This window comes from Crocuta crocuta, unplaced genomic scaffold (assembly GCF_008692635.1).
Source record: "Crocuta crocuta isolate KB4526 unplaced genomic scaffold, BGI_CrCroc_1.0 scaffold246, whole genome shotgun sequence".
Lineage (NCBI taxonomy): Eukaryota > Metazoa > Chordata > Mammalia > Carnivora > Hyaenidae > Crocuta > Crocuta crocuta.
Window position 1 is genome coordinate 4,291,047 of NW_027531902.1, and position 22,757 is coordinate 4,313,803.

The window sequence follows — 22,757 nt, forward strand, 5'->3', positions numbered from 1 at the left end:
AGAGTAAGGTGCCTACCCAAGGTCACACAGTTATTCAAAGGTCCAGCCAGGGTTCAAATGCAAAGGTGTCCAACTGAAGCGGTCAGAGTGACTAATTTCTCTCTATCTGAGCCTTTTGGACAGTCACCCCCTCTGGTCCCTGTTCACCGTTAGCTCACTACCTACTGTTTATTTTCAAACCTCTTTCAAAATGCTTCCTGACAGAGACTTTTATGAAGTGGACCCCACTTTTCCCCTCCAAAGACTTTGCAAACATTCTGAATTGAACAGAACAGTTGTTTGTATTTAACGCAGTATTTTTTGACAAGGTCGTTCACATCTCAGCTATAAGTATTAACACACTTTGAGAGAGAGCCCTGAGGGTAAAAGCGTGGATTTAGTCTCACTTCCAATAAATACAATCTAGAAAGCAGGAAAACTTACCAAAGGGATGTCACTCTCAGGAGAACTTGGCTTTGCCCGGTTAGAAAGACCTGAGAACGTGCACCCAGCTGGAGGGAAAGGACTTAGATGAACTCAGATCTGAGAGGGACCCCGAGGACTCAGAACAGGAGAAAGGCCATGGCATACTCATCCCCTTTGCTTCTTCTGGTTAGAATGTATGTAATGCGTAAACCCTTTCCTGATTATGGGCATCTCAAGGGCGAGAAGCCACATTCTCATCCCAGCGACTATGCAGTTTCCCCATCAGAGTGAGCAAAGCTGAGCACGTGGGTCACTCGTGGAGTCCTGAGTGTGTTCCCTGCCCTCTCGTCCGGGCACCAAGACATAATACATCTTCACCTTCATGTCGTCTCCCTGGACTGGTCCTGGATCCCAGCCTCAGCTGCAATATTGCAATTCCTGTGTGATCTCCCCACCCTCATAATGCCTCCTCCACTCCAACCTCTATGCCACCACTGGACTGATCTTCTCAAAATGCATGTTTGGTCATGCACCGCTCAGCCACCTGGAGACGAGGAAGGGTAAAGGGTGTTTCAGAAGGGCAGCACCCGCTGTCTCCAGCTCCCTGCCAGTGTTCTTGCAGCAGAGTCAGATCCCTTGGAAGCAGGTCACTGAGCGCCTTGACTCTTGGGTTCTCCTGGGACAGAGGCATAGGTTTACACTCAGCATTGTTGCCTGTGACGGCCTCATGAAGCCACCTGGGGATTAGGTCCCTTATCTTGGAAGGAGAGGGCTGAATAGGCAATGACCAAGAGTCTCCCTGATCAGCTAATCTCTCAGTCCCTTTGTGGGTCTATTTGCCTCCCCGTCTCCTACCCTGGAAAAATCAAGTCCTCTGCTGATGACTGGAGAATGGAAGGAAAGGATGGCCAATCCCCTCCCTCAAAATTTGTTTTAAGTTTCAAGTCCAAGTGATACATCTCCCTCCCCCCACCACCATATTGCCCCAGGTGGGGGACAGGGGAGCAGGGATAGCACTCCCCCCCAACACCATACAGTGACTTCAATGGTGTGCTTTTGGGGTTCCTTGCAGGGCCACCCCTCAGCTAGAAAAGAGCACCTCTGGAGCCTTTCTCTTCCCACACCCCCACCCTTTGCTCTTTTCAACCATCTGCCCTCCTCCCCTCCCCACCCCTTCCCTCCTGGGTGTCAGAGCTCCAACCAGAGCTGCCCACCATTGCTGGCTTTGCTCACTGGAAGAAGGTGGGAACTTTGGGTCCTGAGAAGGAGTAGAGGGTAAACATGCCAGCATCACGGCTGGGCCTCTGGATAAAAAACATAAAAACTAACCTACTGCTCACATTTGGAAGGTTGATATCCTGATGGCATATCTTATTACCTTATTATGCCAAAATTGTGTCTGACTACTTTCCAGTCTTGAGTCACAGAAAGTCCTTTTTTTGTCATTTTTTAAATGGAGGGGAGAGGAGGGGTTAATTGTGGGAAAATATAATGAGATTTTTTTTAAGCCTTGGCATAAAAAGTTTCACGGAGGTTAAAACCCTATAAACTACTATGCAAGAATATTCCAGAAGGACTTGTAGTGCCTGCCTACTCTCTTCACAGGCAACTTCCCAGAGCCGAGTTAATTAGCTCGATTTCCTTTTTAGCCCCCTGAAGAAATGGTAATTATTAAACCTCTCCAGAGCTCTGGAGTCTGAGCTTCATTCCCTTTGGCAGGTCAAGTTCCAAATAGAAATGCTTGCTTTCGTAGTTCAAGTGTTGCTTCAATTAGTAAATATTCAGTTTCCAGTTTGGTATACTTTCTTGGCAGTGTTCTAGTTGGCATTGAAGTTTCTATTTTTCTTAACATCATTAGTTTTGATGGATGGATTTTTCTTGTCCCCGGGAATATTTATAAGACTTTGATGGACACAGTGGATGATAATTTCATGGTTATAGTATTTTTATGAAAAGAGAAAATAATTTTCTTAAGTAAAATCATATTTAGAAGGTGCATCAAAACAAAGTGATCGAAATACGAAATCTCCAAGATAAGGAGCATAAAAAGTAATGCCCACAGTTTCATTGGAAGAATGAGCTGAGATAAATGCTAATATTAGCTTAGTACGGACTGTTTTGTTAAAATGCGAGTTCAAGAGAGTCAAATGGAACAATTATAAGCATCTACAGGACCCCACCTATTTGGGAGACTTTAAGAAGCCATTTATAACAATAGCTCACATTTTCTAGAGCTTTCTACTGTTTATGAAGCACTTTGACATATGCTATCTCATTTAACCTTTACCCAGCCCTATGGATGGATGGCGTTTCCACTTGTAGCTGAGAAAATTAAGGCTCAGTGAGCCTACATCGTTGCCTCCTCTCACACTTGGTCATGTATAAGGTCTGGGGCTCAATGCCAGTCCAGCCACCCCAAATCTGTGCCTCTTTCAATTTTATCATGGCCACCCCAAGGGGGACTGACACCTCCAAATCCAAAGCAAGAAGTGATGGCTTAAAATGAAGATTCAGGAGGCACCTGGGTGGCTTAGTCAGCTAAGTGTTCAACTCTTGATTTTAGTTTGGATCATGATCTCACAATTTGTGAGATCAAGCCCAACATCAGGCTATGTGCTGAGAGTACAGAGCCTGCTTGGGATTCTCTTTCTCCTCTCTCTCTGTGCCTCCCCAACTCACACACACACACACACACACACACACACACTCTCTCTCTCTCTCTCTCTCTCTTTCTCTCTCTCTCTGAAAATAAATAAATAAACTTAAAATTAAATTAAATTAAGTTAAAGGTTTAGGAAAGGTATATACACATACCCCTCTCCCTGTATATAAGCATGGACATTTGTTGAATGAATGGGCAACTGAAAAAGGGCTTCTCAGTATAGAAGTAAGATTCCAAGGAGCTGGATGCCACCTGAAAAGACATAGAACACATAAAACACACAACATCAAGCCAGCAAGGGTGGCTCAGGCTCCCAAACAAAGAAATTAAACAAAAGAGGGAAACCAGGAGTGTGGAAAGGGGGTGAAATTCCAGAAACACAAAGAGCTATCAGAGGCCTGCAATCTTAAAACAAGAGATGCTGGAGCAGGAAATTAAGTGCACGGTAATGAAGACCTAGAAAGCTTCATCCCTGAGTGCGTGAAGCCCAGGAAGTGGTTTTGGAGCCATGGGGCTGGAGGAACACTTGAAATCCCTGTGATCTCTGAAGATACTGACGCCTGGCCCCACTGCCCGAGGTCGGATTGGGTTGGTCTGGAGTTTGGCAGGGACACCAGAGACCCTGGTTTTTAACCAGTGCCTTCTTCCTCCCCGCTGGTAAGTCCAGCACATACCTGCAGGTTATCTAGCCCACGCCCTTCCTTATAAATGAAGACCCAGAGGCTTAGTGGAGAAAGAGCCCAGGATCCGCAGCAGATTAGAGACAGTGCTCGGACTGGAACCCCGGTCCCGTGTTGGCTCCCTGCTCCTGGGCCCCGTCTCCAGGAGGAGGACCAGCTATCAGGCTCACACGGCTTACCGGTATACCCCCCACTCCCTGCCCTCAGGTCAGCATCACTGTGATTGAGGCTCGGCAGCTGGTGGGCTTGAACATGGACCCCATGGTGTGCGTGGAGGTGGGCGACGACAAGAAGTACACATCCATGAAGGAGTCCACTAACTGCCCCTACTACAATGAGGTTGGTGCCCTGTGGCCCTGGGTGGGGAAAGGGACTTCCCTAAATGTAGCAGGAGGCTGGGCTCCAGACCACCCAGGCCCATTAGGAGCAGCTGGGAGTCAAGGGGCACGAAGGGTTACCAGCAGGGGTCACCGTGGCCTGTGCTGTTACAACCCCCTGCACACAGGTATGCAGAGCCGTGTCCTCTGAACCCCAAGTCTAGATCACCCCCTGTCAGTGGTCTGGCCCGAGGCTGCCCTCTGAAACAAACTCCTGGGCATTGCAACTCCTGGCACCGACTGTGGGTGGAACCCGGGAGGCCCGGACCCAGCTGGTTCCCGTGCCGGAGCCCTGGGCTGTGCCGCCTCATTCCAGCCCTTGCCCTTTGGGGCAGTGACACCATTAATGAGCGCTTCCTGTGAGCCAGGCTCCCCCCTAAATGCTGGAGGTGCATTACATCCTCGAGCCCCTACAACAGTCAGAGGTTACCACTATTGATCCCGTTTTACATAAGGGGACGTTGAAGCTCCTAAAGAAAGTCCTTGCCCAGGTGCTAAGGGCCAGAGGGGGTTGTGAGTGCTCTCTCTGCTGGGCTGCCTCCGTGGTGCCTGAACCTTTTGGGGATCCTTCCAGAGCACTGGCCTTGACTCTTAGGGTATGAGAGAGAGAAAAGCCTGGTTCCCACCCCTGCTCTCTGCAACCAACTGAGGCCACTGTGCGATCAAACGACCTCAGAGATTTAATTCAATCTCCCCAACTTATACAGAAGGACACTGAGGCCTCAGTATGAGAAGGGCCTTGCCCGAGACCACAGAGCATTCTGTTGATAAGCGGGGTCCAGCCTGTCAGCCCCAGCCCAGTGCTCTGTCTGCCACCTCCGATGGCCTCCCTTGACGCAATACCTTGACTCTGGGCCCCAAACCTCGGTCTTCTGGTGGGGCATCTAGTCTCCTGGTGGCTCCAGGCAGTGAGGGTGCCCGGCTGGCCCGAGCAAGGCATCTGTGTCCCGTGTCTCATGTCTGCCCTGAGGAATGGGGAAGGCTGAGGGTGCCGCCTGCAACTTGGGAAGAGCCCCCCAGCCTTGTGTCTTCAGGAAGGAGACCTGGATACACTTCTGGCCCTCAAGGGGACCCAGGCCAGGGTCCCAGGCTATTACAGGGCGTAGGTTGTCATGGCCGGTTTCCCACAGGCCCACAGGACTGGGACGCCAGTGCTCAGGAACTCCCCAACCCCCAGCCCCACGTAGCAACCTTCCCAGGAGGCAGGAAATTCCTCCTCCACATCTCTGACCTTACATCAGGGCACATCCCTGACTGGAAAAGCCTCCAACCTAGATAAGAGTCTGCTTTCCGGATGGAGCCGGGTGCCCATGGCCTTCCACGGTTATTTGATAGTGGCAAAGCCACGTTTGGCTGACGCAGGGGCTCACCTTACACCAGCCCCGCGCACCTCATGTTTCATTCAAACTGCTTCCTCCTTCCCAAGAAAACAGAGCTGATCTCTCCACTTTGTGTTTCCCCAGCAAACTCCTCCTCACCCTCCAGAGCCCAGGCCAAGTGTCCTTGCCACTGAGCAGCCCTCCTTGCACTCTCCGGGTCAGAGGTCAATGCACTTTTTTTTTCTGTGACAATAATGTCCCTGAATTTTGGTTGGTCCTTCATGTCTCTGTCCCTGGTGGACTGGAGGCTCCCGGTCTCCTGCATCCCTGTGGCCCAGCCCAGAGCCTGGCATGTGCCTAGAGGGGTTGGGTAGCACTTTGCAGGTGGGTACTCACCCAAGGAAAGCGCTGCCCTTCAAGCCCATGCCGGGCAACACGAGGGCCGCAAAGAGGATAGTTTTTGCCCGAACGGGCCACAGCCTCCCTCTAGCCTAGAAACCATTTCCCAGACTCCATGTTCATAAGCACCTAGACTACTCTTTCCACTCATTTGAGTCTTAAACTCGTTCTCGATCACGTGTTTGTTCCTTTTCACAAACCCAGGTAGCTCTGATTTTTTAATTTCCGTTTCCTCTAAACCTCAGACCCAGCACTGTGGACATTTGGGGCCAGATAGTTTTTGGTACAGGGGGCTGGACCGTGAGTGGTGAGATGTTGAACGGCATCCCTGGCTTCCACCCACTCGATGCCAGTAGCAACTCCCACCTGGCTGTAGCAGCCAACAATGTCTCCAGCCCTTGCCCAATGTCCCCGCCCGTCACCCCTGTTGAGAACCACCGCTGCAAATGATCTTCCCATGATTCCTGCTGGCCCCAAAGTGGGGCTTTCTTTCCTTTTGCTTCTCGTCCTATGCCATGTTCCTCTTCATCAAAAAATATCCCTGGTCCTGAAGGTGTACTGCTTCTGGCTAGTTCTCCGAGTTAGCAGGAACCTTCCTTTGACTCCACTGCACACAATGGAGGGAGATGAATGATCGGCATGACTTAGCAGACCTCTAAGTGGTTATACAAGGGAAATCTGCTCAGGAAACACAAGGAGTATTGAGCACACACCCCTCGGAGAGTGCAAAATTCTGGTTGTAGCTGGTTTGGCCCGTTCTGCTAGGGCTGACACAGCTCTGAGGCTGCTGGCCGGCTCTTGGCCTCCTGCCCAGCTCAAGACCTGCCTTCATGCGAAGGGAGGCTCATAACCAGTGCTCCCTAGAACAGCCTGACCATTCCAGACCAGGCCACACCCCTTCTCCGTGGGTGCAACTGGTCCACATCACTAGCATCTTCCTTCTGCCTATACCACCTCTCCCCTCTGCCCTCGATCCTTCTCTTTCTTCTTCACAAAGAAGCTGGCATTGCCCAGTCCACTGAACACTTCCAACTCTGCCTTTACTTTCCCTTCGGCTCCTCCTTTGCCTATGAGGTGTCCTCCTCTCGCATATTCTCTCCGGGCACAACCAGGGGAAACCCCACCGCTCAGGGACAGGAACTAGAAGCCTGCCTTCTGTCCACCCACCCACCCCTCCATCTAGCCATGCCTTTCCCAGTCCCACACGCTCCCTAGTGACCACCTCTTTCTGCCCTCACACTCAACAGCCCGGCTATGTGAGCTGTCCCCATGGCCTCTCCTCCCAATCATGCCTCAGTCTCTGCCCCTGGCTTCACTGAAACTGCCCTCCTCTGGGTCACCAAGGACCATGCAGTCCCTAAGTATAAGTCCACGTCCCTCTCTCTTGACTACCCAGCCCTTTCAGTCCTCTCAATGCCTCCCCACCCCCACCCTGGGGGGGCCTCTCTGTTCCTTTCCCCTTCTCTCCAGCCCCTTCCTCACTGCCTTTCCTGACATGCTCCCTGTGTCCTCTACTGCTTCATGTTGACCTGCTCTGGACCTGTCCCTTCCCATTCTCTCCTTGGGAATCACCCCCAGCCCTAAGGCGTCAGTTGTCACCTGCATGTCTAGGTCTCCACCCACCAGAGCTTCAGTGCCCCTGGCCAGTGCCACCTGGACATAGCACTCCCCACACAGCAGGTGGCACGCACTGTACACTGACCACGTGCGCTCATGCGCTGAACGCTTAACAAGGGTCAGCTCATTTAAACTTCATGACCAGGCCTCCAAACCCGCCTCTGACGGTGGCCCTGGAGCAGTCCAACATGGCAGCCCTGAGCACTAGCCCCATATTCCAGGCTGGTAAACTGAGACTCAGGAAGGAAGTGATCGGCCTAACAGTAAAAGCTCAGTCAGTCTGGTTCTAAAGGCAGCACTTTTGCCCAGGATGCTCCAGTGTGAGCCCCCAGAAGCCACGAACAGACTCTCCTTAGACATTGGCGCTAGGCATGTGGACAACATTTCTTCCTTGTCTCTGCCCACAAATTCACCAAAGCAGCGGTCCCTCTGTGCACTGCCCCCTGCCCCCGTTCTTGTTCTGGGCACCTGCTCACCATGGCCAGGAGAAACGGGGCAGGGGGCGAGTGGCATCTCCCAGCTCATAAAGACAGTTCATACCCACAGCATTTTAGAGCAAAGTAGGTGCTTTCGCAACCTTATTTTACTTTTAAACATCGCTGAAATCAGTACACATCTTCCAGCAATAGAACGTTGTGATTTAATGGCGATATCTGGGCTGCCTGTATAACTGCAGGGTATCTTAGGGTATCTTACAATATCTCACTCATAATGAGGTGGGTTTCATTACTCCCATTTTACAGCTCAGGAAACAGATTCAGACAATGTGTGGCTCAAAGCCACACAGCTCCCACCTGCCTCAGGGTCAGGGAGTCCCAGTGCTGCTCACCTGAACTTTGGGGCTCAGGGGAAATGGCCAGGGGGCAGACGGGCACTGCCAGGAGGGAGGGGCACTGTCCTCTGGGTGACGGCAGCCCTGGGCCCTTCCCCCTCCAGTACTTCGTCTTCGACTTCCATGTCTCTCCGGACGTCATGTTCGACAAGATCATCAAGATCTCGGTGAGTGGGGAGCAGCCCTGGGGGACAGGGCCACTAGCTCAAACCACACCTTTGTGTGAACTTTAAAAGGGCACCCTTCTGGGCGGACCAGCCATTAAGGGGCAGCCCCATTCCCAAACACACAACCAGGCAAGTGGGGCACAGGCTGATTTGGGGCCCTCTTACCTGTTTAGCCAGGTGCCTCTGTATAGTGTACAACCTAGTGACCCGTACCTGGCAGCCAGCAAAACTGAGGGCAGGAGAGACTCCTGCTGAGCCTCGACAAGCCGCCCCTGCCCTGCCAAATGCCCTCCTGCTTCACCGAAAGGCCCCATTCCCCAGAAGGACAGGGGGTGCCACCATCAGACCCCTCACCCCTACCCCATGGAAAGCTTCAGCCCTGCTCCACCTGACTGGTGGCTGGTGGTTCTGCCCGGAAGGTGATTCACTCCAAGAACCTGCTGCGAAGTGGTACCCTAGTGGGGTCCTTCAAGATGGATGTGGGAACTGTGTACTCTCAGCCTGGTGAGTATCTGTGCCCACAGCTCAGCAAGTGTGGCGCATGCCATCCTCCCCGCCCTGGCAGTCCCTGGGCTGAGTCTGGCCAGGACCATAAACCACTGGGGGCGTGGAGGGACGGGGTGCCCAGTCTGCACATGGATGTAGGGGCTACCTGTGTTCGGGCTGCTGGATTTGCAGGAGCCCTGCAGGGTAAGTGCATCACCCCCCTTTTGATTTGAGGGGCCAAGGGCTCAGAGAAGCGCTGGGGCTTCCCCAGCCACCCACTTGGTCCAGGGTGAAATCAGGCTGCGTGACTCCGGATACCCACGGAGCCATACTGTCCTCAACACACATGCAGTGTGGCAGCCTCCGAGGGACGCTGGCCTCACCGACCATCTATCAAGGGACCCATGCCTGGGAGAATAGCCATGAGGGGCTGTGGCTGACTAGCAGCAGCGTGGGTCCCCATGGGCGAACACTGGATGGGGTTGGTGAGGAAACCCCAAGGGGTGGCCCAGAGAGCTGTGGGACATGGGCCAGCCAGAGGGGGTGCCCTCAGCCAGCCAGATGATGACTAACTAAGCACACAGCCAGCTGGGGAACCACGGGCACACAACGTGGCACTGGGCTCCAGCCCATGTCCCTGAGATGAACCCACCACTGAGGATGCAGTAATGGCCCCATTGGGCCCTTTGACAGGGACAGTACAATTTCATCCCCAGGATGTCCCATTTGACCCTCATGAAGCAGTGACATAGGCATCAGTGTCCCATTTTATAGATAAGATAAATAAAGCCAAGAGAAGTGGCTTGGAGGTGCCACTAAACTATTAAATCAAACAAATATGGCGATTTCTTACATTTCAACCTGGTAGACACTTGGCTGGTATGCGCCCTGGGACTTAGACTAGGGAATTGGAGCCCAGACCCGAGATGATACACATACACATCACAAAATCTTAGAACGTTCAAGCTGCAAGAGACCTTAAAACATCGAGTTTAGCCTTTCTCTATGAGGATGAAGAAACAGACCCAGGACAATGAAGAGACTTGCCCAGAGCTTCCTGGGAATAGAACCCGGTCTCCCGGCTGCAGGCCAGCGCCTTTCCCACTGCCACGCACATGTTGTGGTCCCCAGTAGAGGGTGGCCCCAGTGATCATTAGCGCTGTTGGGAGCAGGGAAGAGGGCCAGTCTTGATCTGGTGCTTCCCAGGGAAGCCAGCCGTGGGCCGTGGGCTGGTGTGACACGGGCATCCTTGAGGAGGCACCCCACCACTGCCACTCAGGGAGCACCTGCTAAGTGCCAGGGCCCGGGCTACGCATGCCTTCCCGCCGGGCCTAACCACCGCGGCCCCCTGCAGATTCACTACATTTCACCAGAAGGAAACAGGCTCAGCAAGCTTGCATGACGGGGCCGGGGACAGGAAAAGGATGTGAGCCCAGGTCCAGGTGCTCCCAGAGTCTGGGCTCCCCACTCGGGTAACCCACTGCCAGATTTGCTGCGCCTCCCGAATCTGTTTTTGAGCCTGGTACCCTTCGTGGGAGCCTGAAGCCCCGTGGCCCCTTCAGCTGGGGCCCTGATGTCTGTCTCTGGTCTGGTCTGACCTTCTTGATGAGTCTCTGGGTGGCTGACCCAGCCAGGGAGTCGCTGGAAGCACGATGCCAGGGACGCAGGACTCCTGGGTGCCGCTGGGAGTCATGGTATCAGGATCTTGCAGAGCTGGTAGGGTTTCCTGGGGGACTGGGACCTGTTTTCACCCTGGCAGGACCATGTTTGTGCCATCAGATGTAGCCGCAGGGCACTGCTCGGTCACCACTACTCCCTGCTGGAGATGAGGAAGGGTCGTACGAGGCCGCACGCATTGTCTGGGGGACCGTAGGGGAGACCCAGAGGGCTTGCAAGCTCCCAGCCCAATAAGCCTCCCCTGGTGGGTGTCAGAGAAGTTTGAATGGGAGAAGGGCTGGAAGGAGGCCATTCCAAGCTCAGAGAACAGCAGCTATAAAGGCAGGGGTGGGGGGATGAACAGCACCTCAAATTGTTCAGAGAGGAGTCAGCAGCTGGGCCCAGCAGGTGCACAGGGGCAGGGTGGGATGAGTGGAGTGAGCCGGGCAGGGCTGAATTGGGATGCCCCCCAGACCTGTGGGGTCTATGGTCTATACACCCCAAGCACTGGGGAGCCCCCAACGGTTTGAAGGAGGAGGGAGGGAGGGTTCTGAAGATTCTGTCTGGCAGCTGTGTGCAGGTTGTCTGCAGGGGTGGGGTAGGAGGGCTGCGGTCTGGAGGGTCCTCGCTTCAAAGTCGCACCACACACGGGGACGCGGGACCTTGCCCCAGCTGCTCGCCCCTCTGGGGGTCTCCATCTCCTCCTGGCCATCCTGGGGGCTGGGGGCTGGGGGCCTAAAGACGCTCAGCCCGCAGCTCTGCAGCTGTCCCAGGGCGGCAGGTGCAGTCCCCACCCCTCGCCACTGCAGAGCACCAGTTCCATCACAAGTGGGCCATCCTGTCCGACCCCGACGACATCTCCGCTGGGCTGAAGGGCTACGTGAAGTGTGACGTGGCCGTGGTGGGCAAGGGGGACAACATCAAGACGCCCCACAAGGCCAATGAGACAGACGAGGATGACATTGAAGGGTGAGGCTCCCAACCCCCCAGCCCCTGGATGCCTGACCTAACCCTTGCTTTGCCCAATGGGAGCCCCTCGGGTGAACTTGGCCCACAGACCATCAGCTCCCTCAACCCCATCCTCGCCCAGCTCCTCCAAGAAGGACCGAGGGCAGGGCTGGTCTTGGCATCCACAGACTCTCCTCCCGGGAGAGAAAGGACTGAGGCAGGGCAGGACAGGAGTTCTCGGATTGTTCCAGGCCCCAAGGGTCTGCCGATGCCAGGGCAGGACCGGGGTGCCCCGGCCTGGCCACCGCAGCCCTCACTGTATGTACCGGCAGGAACTTGCTGCTCCCCGAGGGGGTGCCCCCTGAACGCCAGTGGGCCCGGTTCTACGTGAAGATTTACCGAGCAGAGGGGCTGCCCCGTATGAACACCAGCCTCATGGCCAATGTGAAGAAGGCATTCATTGGTGAGAACAAGGACCTGGTCGACCCCTACGTGCAAGTCTTCTTTGCAGGCCAGAAGGTATTGGAGTGTAGGATGCAGGAGGCTGGGCTTGGGGTGAGAAGCGTTAGAGGTGCAGGATGATTGGGGGAGGAGGCTGGAGGAGGATGTGGGCAAAATCGGAAACCAGGTGACACCTTTGATCCCCTGGTGCATTGGAGGGGAGCTCCAGCTGAGAGGGGCTGGGGCCAAGGTCAGGTTGGAGGTCCTCTCAGCCTTGGACAGGCCTGAGGGGATCCTCCCTGACTCTGTGTTCTAGACATCAAGAGCTAAGGCAGGAGCACTGAAAGGGAGGAGAGTCTGAGAGACGAGAGTGGGGGAGGGTGCCTGCCGGAGATGAGTACACACACACACATAGTACACATGCCATGCATACACACATACCCCACACACTTGAACATACACATACATACATGTGTGTACATACACACACCATTATACACTATACATGCTCATATACAGACACCACAATACACACGTGCATATACATACCACATACATGCACACACACCCCATATGTACATGTGCATACACACATACACATACCCACATACACATACCCACATGCATATATACACATATACACACACATGCATACATACACAAAGCATGTATACACACCCACACACATGCATATACACATGTACGTGTGTGCGCACACACCACATATACACATACGCTTGCACACATACACATGCATCTGCACGCACCACACATGCGTACATGCACATGCACACACACACACACACACACCCTAACCCTCCCTCCTTCCCACCAGGGCAAGACATCCGTGCAGAAAAGCAGCTATGAGCCGCTGTGGAATGAGCAGGTCATCTTTACAGACCTGTTCCCCCCACTCTGCAAGCGCATGAAGGTGCAGATCCGAGACTCCGACAAGGTCAACGATGTGGCAATCGGCACCCACTTCATTGACCTGCGCAAGATTTCTAATGATGGAGACAAAGGTCAGCAGCCGGAGACCAGGTTGGGGGGAAGGGGACTGATGGGAAGGAGGGAATAAGACCTCCCCCCTCACACCTCCACTACCTCCACCATCTCGCACCTCAGCCAGAAAGGTGCTGGGCCTCGTGAGGGCTCTGTCAGCAGCCCCTGCCTCAGAGGAAGGTCATGGCTCAGGTCTGCACAGAGCTGGCAGAGCCTGCCTGAGCCAGGCTGCCTGGGTTTGAACCTGAGCTCTGACAGTCAGTAGCTGTGTGATCCTTGAACCTGTTTTCCCATCTGTAAAATGAAAATAATGATGTGTATGTACATATGTGTTACATATATGTTTGTGTGTCATGCTGCCGTAGTTGCTATCTACAGACTTGTAGGGACTGACCCCTCCCAGGACCCAGGCACTGGGGACCAGGGATATAGGGCAAGAGAAGTATCCAGTCCTGTCCTCATAGTGTTCACTGGGGGCTAGAGAGGAGAATGGAAGTGTTCTGGAATTAGGTGATGATAGTGCAACACAGTGAATATACTAAAAATCTCCAAAATGCACATTTTAAAATGGCAAGCTTTATGTCACGTAAAGCATCACATTTTAAAGTGGTAAATTTTATATTACGTAAGGTATACCTTGATTTTTTTTTAATGCTATAATTTCTTTTTAAGCCAGGCAGAACAAAACCCTAACAAACAAAGCACACACAGCAGAGTTGGGCCCTGGGTTACTCAGGAGATAACAAATCCCAACAAATGGGAGAAGTTAATTGGGGTGAGGTGCTGGGCTGGCTTCCCGGAGGAAGTGTGAAATCTCAGACAGAGGAAGGATCTTCAGAGAGGAAGGGGGTGGCCCTCGGAAGCAGGGCAGGATGAGGGATGCCCGGTGGCAACACAGGGCCATGAGACCAAGCTGTGGAGTTTGAGAGAAGCTGACACCTGTCTTTCAAATAGATGGGAGGCAGCCCCTGCTCTGCACGCCAGGAAGCAGGGAGTGTGACCCAAGGGAGTGCTCCAGGGGAGTGCTCCAGGAGAGTGAAAAGGCTGCCCCAAGCCTGTCCATGCACAGCAGATAGGAGCTCTCCCTGCAGCCTCTTATTAGCCAGCCGCTTGCTGGCCCACAGGCTTTCTCTTGCCTCAAACATTTCACCAAGCAAGGCCTGGGGTCCTCGGCTCTGTGACCAGAAGGTGTGGGCCAGAGCCAACCCCCTCCCCAAGAGGTCCCACCACCCCAAGTGAGCCCGTTGCCCTCTCCCCATGGCCCACAGGCTTCCTGCCCACGCTGGGCCCGGCCTGGGTGAACATGTACGGCTCTACCCGCAACTACACACTGCTGGACGAGCACCAGGACCTGAACGAGGGCCTGGGCGAGGGCGTGTCATTCCGCGCCCGCCTCATGCTGGGCCTGGCCGTGGAGATCCTGGATACGTCCAACCCTGAGCTGACTAGCTCCACGGAGGTGCTGGTGGAGCAGGCCACGCCCGTCTCGGAGGTGAGGCCCCGGGGGTGGGGGTGGGGCTGGGCTGTCCTCCAGGCGCCCCCCTCCCCACCTCAGCCCACTCCCCACCACGGCAGCCTGGGCCTGGGCTCTGTCAGAGGGCAAGACCCCAGGACGAGGCCTCCTTCCCCAGGAGGCAGGTGCCCGCACCCGGCAGGAATCTCTGTTCCTTCCTACTGCCTGTGCCTGAACTCTGCCCGGAGATCCCCAAATGGAGCCTCATCTCAGCCCTGTTCCTGCCCATGGCCATCCCTGTCCAGGGACATCCAGGCTGGAGGGCAAATGAATTTGGGCCCCAGGGTCTGGGCTGCTTAGCTGCACAATGGGGTGGGATGTCTCCCACTATCAGCCCAAAAGGCCTGTCTGTACGGTAGAAGGAAGGGGCCTGGCTCCGGACCCAACAGCCTTGCTGAGGTTTGGGGCTGGTTCGAACCACCTTCCCCACAGAGCTGCACGGGGAAAATGGAAGAGTTCTTTCTATTTGGAGCCTTCCTGGAGGCCTCAATGATCGACCGGAAAAATGGAGACAAGCCAATCACCTTTGAGGTCACCATAGGTGAGTGCTGGGCTCACCGAGCGGTCTTCAGGCCTGGGGGCTGCTGGGTAGTGACTGCTAGGCCCTGCACCATAGGTCAGGGGGAGGGGGAAGGAAACTGACCGCTTCCCTTTGCACGTCCTGAAGCACCCACGTAGCACACGGTGTACCCACGAGAGTATACCCAGGGGTACCCCGTGCAGGGCCACCAGCAAGATCTGTGCAAGGGGTGGAGGACGTGGGTGCCTTCCTCTGGCTAGCGTTCTGTCCTGTCCAAGCAAGTAGACTCGCAGCACCTTCTGCACTCCCCGACTCACCCCTTCCCTCCCACACACCCAAAGCAGTGGATCAGGCTGCAGGAGCCTGGTGGGGGCGGGGGGTGGGNAGTTGATGGCCTGTCACGGCCCCAGCGGCCCAGGCCCCAGAAGGAGCCTGGGGATGAGGAAGAAGTAGACCTGATCCAGAACTCCAGTGACGAGGATGCTGACGAGGGTGGGGACCTGGCCTCAGTGTCCTCCACCCCACCCATGCGGCCCCAGATCACCGACAGGTGAGCGGGGGGCATGGAGGGGCCTAAGAGGCCCTGCCTGTCACCTCCCATCCTCTCACGCCTGGCCCTCCCGCCTCCGGGGGCCCCAGTCCTCAACCTCCCGCCTCCTCCCACCCAGGAACTACTTCCATCTGCCCTACCTGGAGCGCAAGCCCTGCATCTACATCAAGAGCTGGTGGCTNGCTGGTCAGGGCCAGGCTGGGGAGGGGGGTGGGGAGGGTGGGAGCAGGGTGCTTCGGAGGGCCTTGCCCGGCTCAGGAGCCTCCCCTACAACACGCAAGGCAGTCTGCCCGGCAGCTTGTCCTGGGGAGGGTGGGGGACAGGGGGTGGGGACTGCAGGAATAGCTCCAGCAGGACCTCCGTTCCGGTCCCTGCTCCCATGTCCCGGGAGAGGGTGGAGGGCCCGAGGGCTACCTAGAATGGAGTCTGGCCCGTCTTGTCCTGGGGTTCCCTGGGGGAGGCTGGCCAGTCCCTCGGTCTCTGGCCCGAGTTCTGCCCAGCCCCAGCAGTGCACCGGGACCACAGCCCCACGGCGCAGAGGTGGCTTCTTTCTTCTGGAAGAAACAAAACCTGGGGAACTGGTGGTTTCCGTAAGGTGGCAGGACCCTGGGGAGGGGGGGGGCATGGCACTAGCGAGAGGTCCCAGGTCACTAGCCCCTCATTCCCCTGATGAATGGGGGGAGACATCTGGGGAGGCTGAGGTTGGGGGGCTGTGGCTCAGCATACACCTCCCTCCGGGTCCACAGGAAGAAGGCCTGAATGACGTGCAAGAGATGATAAAGACGGAGAAGTCCTATCCCGAGCGTCGCCTGCGGGGTGTCCTAGAGGAGCTCAGCTGTGGCTGCTAGTGAGAGGGACCGGTGGGGAGCGAGGGGCCGGAAGTGGGGGGGCTGGGCAGGGAAGGAGGTATCTACATGCACATGCCTGCTGCTGGCCAGTGGGCTTAGCTGAGTCCTGCTTTCTGGTCCCCCAGCCGCTTCCTCTCCCTCGCTGACAAGGACCAGGGCCACTCCTCCCGCACCAGGCTGGACAGGGAGCGCCTCAAGTCCTGCATGCGGGAGCTGGTGAGGACACACCGGACCACCCAGGGCATGCGGGGAGGGTCCCCCAGGTGGGGGGACATCTGTCTCTGAGGTCGCAGCCACCAGGGCCAGCCCCCTCCACCATGCAGCGTGGCCTGAGCCCCACTCATAGCACACACACCCCCCAACAGGAGAGCATGGGACAGCAGGCCAAGACCTTGCGGGCACAGGTGAAGCGGCACACGGTGCGGGACAAGCTGAGGCTGTGCCAGAATTTCCTGCAGAAACTGCGCTTCCTGGCAGACGAGGTGTGGCCCCGTTCAGCAAGTGGAGAGGGGGTGCCCTTCCCCTAAACCGGGGTGACCAGAGTGGAGGAGGGGTTGCTGCACAGGAAGAGGCCCCTCCTGCTCCGACAGCCCTTAGGGGACAGGGGCGAACAAGCCCTTCACCCTGCTGTGTGTTCTCTCCACTCAATGGGTGGCAGGCGGAGGAAGACCTCGCTTCCGGGTCCTTTGCTCTGCAGACCAGAGGGCCCTGAGGCAGAGATGCTGAGGGTCAGTCAGGCTCTGGGGGCCCAGGCCACACGGCGCGACCTCTCCCTTAGCGGCCCCCCTCGCTCCTGATCCCCAGCCTCAGCATAGCATCCCCGACGTCTTCATCTGGATGATGAGCAGCAACAAGCGCATCGCCTACGCCAGGGTGCCCTCCAAGGACCTGCTCTTCTCCATTGTCGAGGAGGAGCTGGGCAAGGACTGCGCCAAGGTCAAGACGCTCTTCCTCAAGGTGCCGGAAGGGAGCAAGCCTGGGGGGTGGGGCCACAGTCCAGGGTTTACAGCCAGCTTCTTTCAAGGGATCAGCCTCCACTTGGAGGGAGCAGACCCCCAGCCCTGGGTCCCTCAAGTAGCAGGTGCTCAGAGAACAGCTGGAGAGAGAACAGCAAGGGGTGTCGGGGGGGCGGCCCCTGGCCCATTCCCCCTCTGCACTGCTCCCACCCCCAGCCCCCAGCCCGGGGGATGGCTGTGGAAGGGCAGCTCTGAGCAGCCTCTGCCCGACTCCCCCCGCCCCCGCCCCTCCCTCACCCCACTGGCCGGGCAGCTGACCCCACCCCTACCCCCAGCTGCCGGGCAAGCGGGGCTTCGGCTCCGCGGGCTGGACGGTGCAGGCCAAGCTGGAGCTCTACCTGTGGCTGGGCCTGAGCAAACAGCGCAAGGACTTCCTGTGTGGCCTGCCCTGTGGCTTCGAGGAGGTCAAGGCAGCTCAGGGCCTGGGCCTGCACGCCTTCCCGCCTGTCAGCCTGGTCTACACCAGTGAGTGACGGCCTCTGGGCCCCACCCCCTGGCCCTGGCCACCCCTGGCCCCCAACCCCAGCTCTGGCTCTGGGAGCCTCAGCCTGCTCTTCCCCACAGAGAAGCAGGCCTTCCAGCTCCGCGCCCACATGTACCAGGCTCGCAGCCTCTTCGCTGCCGACAGCAGTGGACTCTCAGACCCCTTCGCCCGTGTCTTCTTCATCAACCAGAGTCAGTGCACAGAGGTGAGGGCCCAGGGCATGAGGGGGTGGCTCTGCTCTGGAGTGACGGGGAGACTGTGAGAATGTGGGACCTGGAAAAACAGATCAGCCAGCACCCCAGATCCCCAGAGGACAGACAGCAGGCCCTGACCACACTGGTAAAGGCTTAGCTGTGGTTTCGGTCAACATAGAAGGAAGGAAAGACATGGGGGTTGGGGGAGGGGGAACTGGGGACCAACATGACACTCCTTCCCTGGAGTCCCTGAAAGCTGCGGTGACTCGGGGTGACCCCTGCTCATGTGTCTGCCCATACACCACCACTTATTACCCATCACCCTGCTGCCCTGCGCCGCAGGTGCTGAATGAGACCCTGTGCCCTACCTGGGACCAGATGCTGGTGTTCGACAACCTGGAGCTATATGGCGAAGCCCATGAGTTGCGGGATGACCCCCCCATCATTGTCATCGAAATCTACGACCAGGACGCCATGGTACGGGTGGGCTCTGGCGCCAGGGCCCCACGCCTTCATCCCTGCGCTCCACCTACACTGACAGCCCCCTGCGCCAGAGCCCCTCAGCCAGGGTGCCTGCCGGGGAGCTGGGCTGGGGGCTGCTGACCCACGTGCCTCCTGCCCCATCACCGCAGCCCGACCCCTTCCCGATGCTGTGGGCCTCTGGGAGCTCAGCGGGGCGCTAGGCCAGGGCTTCCCTACCTCCTGCCACAGACAGACCCAGCTCAGGCCCAGGATCGTCAGGACGTTTGCCAGCAGGTCCTGCTGTCTTCAGCCTTCCCACGTCCCTGGGCTCCTCAGCCCCCTGCCCACACCTACTACACTGAGTAACCACCTCACAGCTCTCCATGGGAGCCCTGGAGTGGGGAAGCAAGGATTGAGGCGACCCCTGCAGAGCTGGGGGGCCACCGATCCAGCGACTGGGTTACCCCAAGAGCCCTGAACTAGACATAGGAAGCTCTCATTGCTAGTCCTGAGTCTTGCATCTGCCATTCACTTCCAGCATGGGCTTAACCAAGTCTGTGGCGGGCCCTGAGGCTTGGTGTTCCCCATCTGTAAAATGGGGTGATCACACCCACCCCTTAGCTCCTGGGGCTCTGGTGAGGACCGAAAGAGATCCCAGGTGTGAACATGCATGTACACTCAAGAGCTGGGAGGCCACCTTGGGTATTTGTCACATCAGGGCAAAGCCGATTTCATGGGCCGGACCTTCGCCAAGCCCCTGGTGAAGATGGCCGGGGAGGCATACTGCCCGCCCCGCTTCCCACCGCAGCTCGAGTACTACCAGATCTACCGCGGCAATGCCACTGCCGGGGACCTGCTGGCTGCCTTCGAGCTGCTGCAGGTGGGGCCAGGAGAGGGGGGGCGGGGGGCTGCTCTCCTCCCCATCCTGCTGTGAGGCCAGCGTGACAGAGGCTGGGGTGTGGCTCTCAGGGGCTCGGGGCATTGGCCGTCCCTGTCTGCCCACATCACCTGACAGAGGACTCACAGGGAAGAAGAGTGTGACACTATGACTCCCATTCCCCAGATTGGGCCTGCAGGGAAGGCGGACCTGCCACCCATCAACGGCCCGGTGGACATGGACCGAGGTCCCATCATGCCTGTGCCCATGGGCATCCGGCCCGTGCTCAGCAAATACCGAATCGAGGTGTGTGAGGACTAAGTCGGGGGAGGGGTTCCTCCTGTCCGTCCCTGGACAGGCCCTGCTGTGTTCTGGCTTCCTTGCCCCCTTCACTCCCTTTCCATCAGGGCTCTTGTGCACACATTACACTGTTGGCATCCAGGAGACTGAGGGCCTAGGAGGGAAAGTGACTTGTCCGAGGTTACATCAGAGCCAGCAGCAGAGCCAGGCTCCCCCTCATCCAGGGCCGGGCCGGTCTGCACTGAGTCACACCGCAGCGTCCTAAGACCTTTCCCAGCCCTCCTGTTCTTACCCCCAGACCCACCCTCAGCCCGCAGCCCCTTGAGGACACCTGCCTCTCATCGGCTTTCCGGGCCCCAGCCCTCCGATCTTGCTGCCCACCCTCCGCCCAGCCCACCCTCAACCGGCCCCACTGAGGGGCTCGCCTCTCCCCTACCCAGGTGCTGTTCTGGGGCCTGCGGGACCTGAAGAGGGTCAACCTGGCCCAGGTGGACCGGCCGCGGGTAGACATCGAGTGTGCGGGGAAGGGGGTGCAGTCATCCCTGATCCAGAATTACAAGAAGAACCCCAACTTCAACACCCTCGTCAAGTGGTTTGAAGTGGTGGGTGCGGAGTACAGCCGGGCGCGGCTGGGGTGGCCGGGGGTGGCTGGCTCCTCTGTTCCCTCCTTGAGCCCAGGCTGCACTTGGCCAAAACCCCCAGGACCTTCCGGAGAACGAGCTGTTGCACCCGCCCCTGAACATCCGAGTGGTGGACTGCCGGGCCTTCGGCCGCTACACCCTGGTGGGCTCCCACGCCGTCAGCTCTCTGAGGCGCTTCATCTACAGGCCCCCAGACCGCTCAGCCCCCAACTGGAACACCACGGGTACGGCCTCACCTCGAAACCCTGGCCTGGCTCCTTCGGCCCGTGGGAGGGGCTCCTGCTCACTCTGCTGGGGCATCCCCAAGTGGGTAGGTGGGTGGGGCCAGGGGAGGCCCCATCCCCGAGGCCAAGGCCACCTCTGGCTGCCCCTCACTCTAAAACCAGAGAGGACCGGAGCCAGACACACCCTTAGAGGGCCTGGGGGCCAGTGGCTTCCTCTGCTGGTTCTTGGAGGAGCCCCAGGCCTCCCTTCCAGCCTCCCTCCCAGCCCAGCCTCCACTGGTTCACGCCACAGCAGCTCGGCCTTCTCTCTGGCTCACTTTCTCCCTCGCTTTATGCCCAACTGCCCTGTCCCTCCCTCTTGCCTCAGAAAATTCCAGAATCGGCTTCAGGCCTCTCGTCCTTCCAGCTACTTCCGACTCTCACTGTTATTCCTGTTCCTTTCTGTCTGTCTGCTTGTCTGTCCATCTCTCTGTCCAGGCAGGCTCCTTCGGGGTCACCATGTACTGTGCAATGGGGGTCCCTCCTCTCACCCCGCAGGGGAGGTCGTGGTGAACATGGAGCCAGAGGTGCCTGTCAAGAAGCTGGAGACCATGGTGAAGCTGGACGCGGTAAGGCATCAGTCCCATGCCTGCTGGGAACGTGTGCCACTTCCCATGGGCGGGGCCACCTCCTTTGGCATGTCGTGATGGAGGGCTAACCCTGGCTACATGTGCAAGCAGTCCATCCAGACGCTGTCCTGGAATGCAAGACTGTCAATTCCGCGTGTGCGTGCCTACGTATGCGCGTGAGCGTGCACACATGCACGAGCGAGTGGTGTGCACGTATGAGACACAGAGAGAGCAGTAACCATTTGAGGTAATGGCCTGTAATTATTTTTACTCCGATAAGCCACAGCTTATAGACCATAGATTCCTTGTGTGAACACCAGTGATCTCTCCAGAGGGCCCCTGGGTTTCCATCCTAGCCAGTCACCAACAACCCTGCCTAGGCCTGGGCCGGAGAAGGGTTTCTAGGTGGAAGTTCCTTATTCCTCTTGGTCTTGAGACTAGGGCCATTTATCTGCCAGAGGGCGACCTGTCATCTGGGGTTTAGGGGCAGAGATGGTGCCTACAGGGGAGGGTGGGAAGGAGGCCAGCCTGGACCGGGCCATCCTGAGTCCAGACAGCACCAAGGGGCCGGATGTGGGCTTCCTCCCTACCGCGTTATCTCTATCCCATTCACACAGCCTGGGGCTCCTCCCAACTTCTGAGGTCTGAGCTTGGCCTGAAATGACCTTCCCTTGGCCCCCAGTCCTTACTTAACCACAGAGGGTCCCAGGAAGCCGGCTGAGTTAGCACTGGGCCTGGTTCTCAGGAAAAGGGAACAATTACGGGCCAGGGTCTGGCCCACAGCCCTGCGATGGCACTTCTAGGAAAGCCCGCTGCCTGGGGGCTAGGCCTGGAGACCCCGTGTCCCCTCGCTCCCTCCCTGGGGGCTCCTCCTAGGGCCGGGGGTGAGCCCCTTAATGTCAGACCATCGGTGAACAAGACCAAGGACAGCATGGGCCCGAGCTCCTCCATCAACCCCCAGGCCCTGGGCTCTGGTGGGGTGTTTTCACCAGAGTCCTCTTCAGCTACACGGCTGTGTGTGCATCCACTACATTTTTAAGGCTCTGGCCCTGGTAAGGGGGGAAAGGAAAGTAGAGTTGAAGTTGACCCTGTCTGGCCACCATTACTGAACTCCCACCACACATAGGTCAGGCTCCCTGCCCAACCCTGAATACCCACTGAAACCATCTGGAGGGGGTTACAACTATGTAGGTTCACAGCCCCCACATTTTGACTCAGTGGCGACCTGGCACTGGCCATTTGCAAAAGCGCCTTGGTGATTCTAACATGCAGCCAGGGTTGAGGGCCACCATCCTTGAAAGTCTGAGGAGACATCTGCCAAGCAGACCTTTTTCAGGTTCACCAGGCAGTGTGCTCTTGTCAGTGCAAGGTTCACAGAGCACAGGGGCTCACGGTGAACGGCCGTGCATGAGCTCCCTCTCAGCTCCTGCTCCCCTCCCCTCCCCTTCCCTCCCCACCCTTCTCCTCTCCTCTCCTGGGTGGGCGGCCACCTGCCACTTCAGGCCCCTGGTAGCTAACTCTATCCCTGT

General features: G+C 57.2%; 1 protein-coding gene across 1 annotated transcript in view; it reads left to right on the forward strand.

Moving 5' to 3' along the window:
• The window catches only part of OTOF (otoferlin), a 93,169-nt gene that overhangs the window by 58,294 nt on the left and 12,118 nt on the right, over positions 1–22,757 (forward strand). The window contains 22 exon segments of the mRNA XM_077774119.1: positions 3,955–4,086; positions 8,396–8,458; positions 8,878–8,962; positions 11,410–11,569; positions 11,881–12,067; positions 12,825–13,011; positions 14,260–14,483; positions 14,937–15,051; positions 15,400–15,574; positions 15,693–15,771; positions 16,321–16,421; positions 16,548–16,638; positions 16,788–16,904; positions 17,227–17,379; positions 17,714–17,903; positions 18,003–18,127; positions 18,459–18,593; positions 19,297–19,458; positions 19,642–19,761; positions 20,196–20,357; positions 20,458–20,620; positions 21,158–21,228. Coding sequence (XP_077630245.1) covers positions 3,955–4,086; positions 8,396–8,458; positions 8,878–8,962; positions 11,410–11,569; positions 11,881–12,067; positions 12,825–13,011; positions 14,260–14,483; positions 14,937–15,051; positions 15,400–15,574; positions 15,693–15,771; positions 16,321–16,421; positions 16,548–16,638; positions 16,788–16,904; positions 17,227–17,379; positions 17,714–17,903; positions 18,003–18,127; positions 18,459–18,593; positions 19,297–19,458; positions 19,642–19,761; positions 20,196–20,357; positions 20,458–20,620; positions 21,158–21,228 — 2,997 coding nt within the window.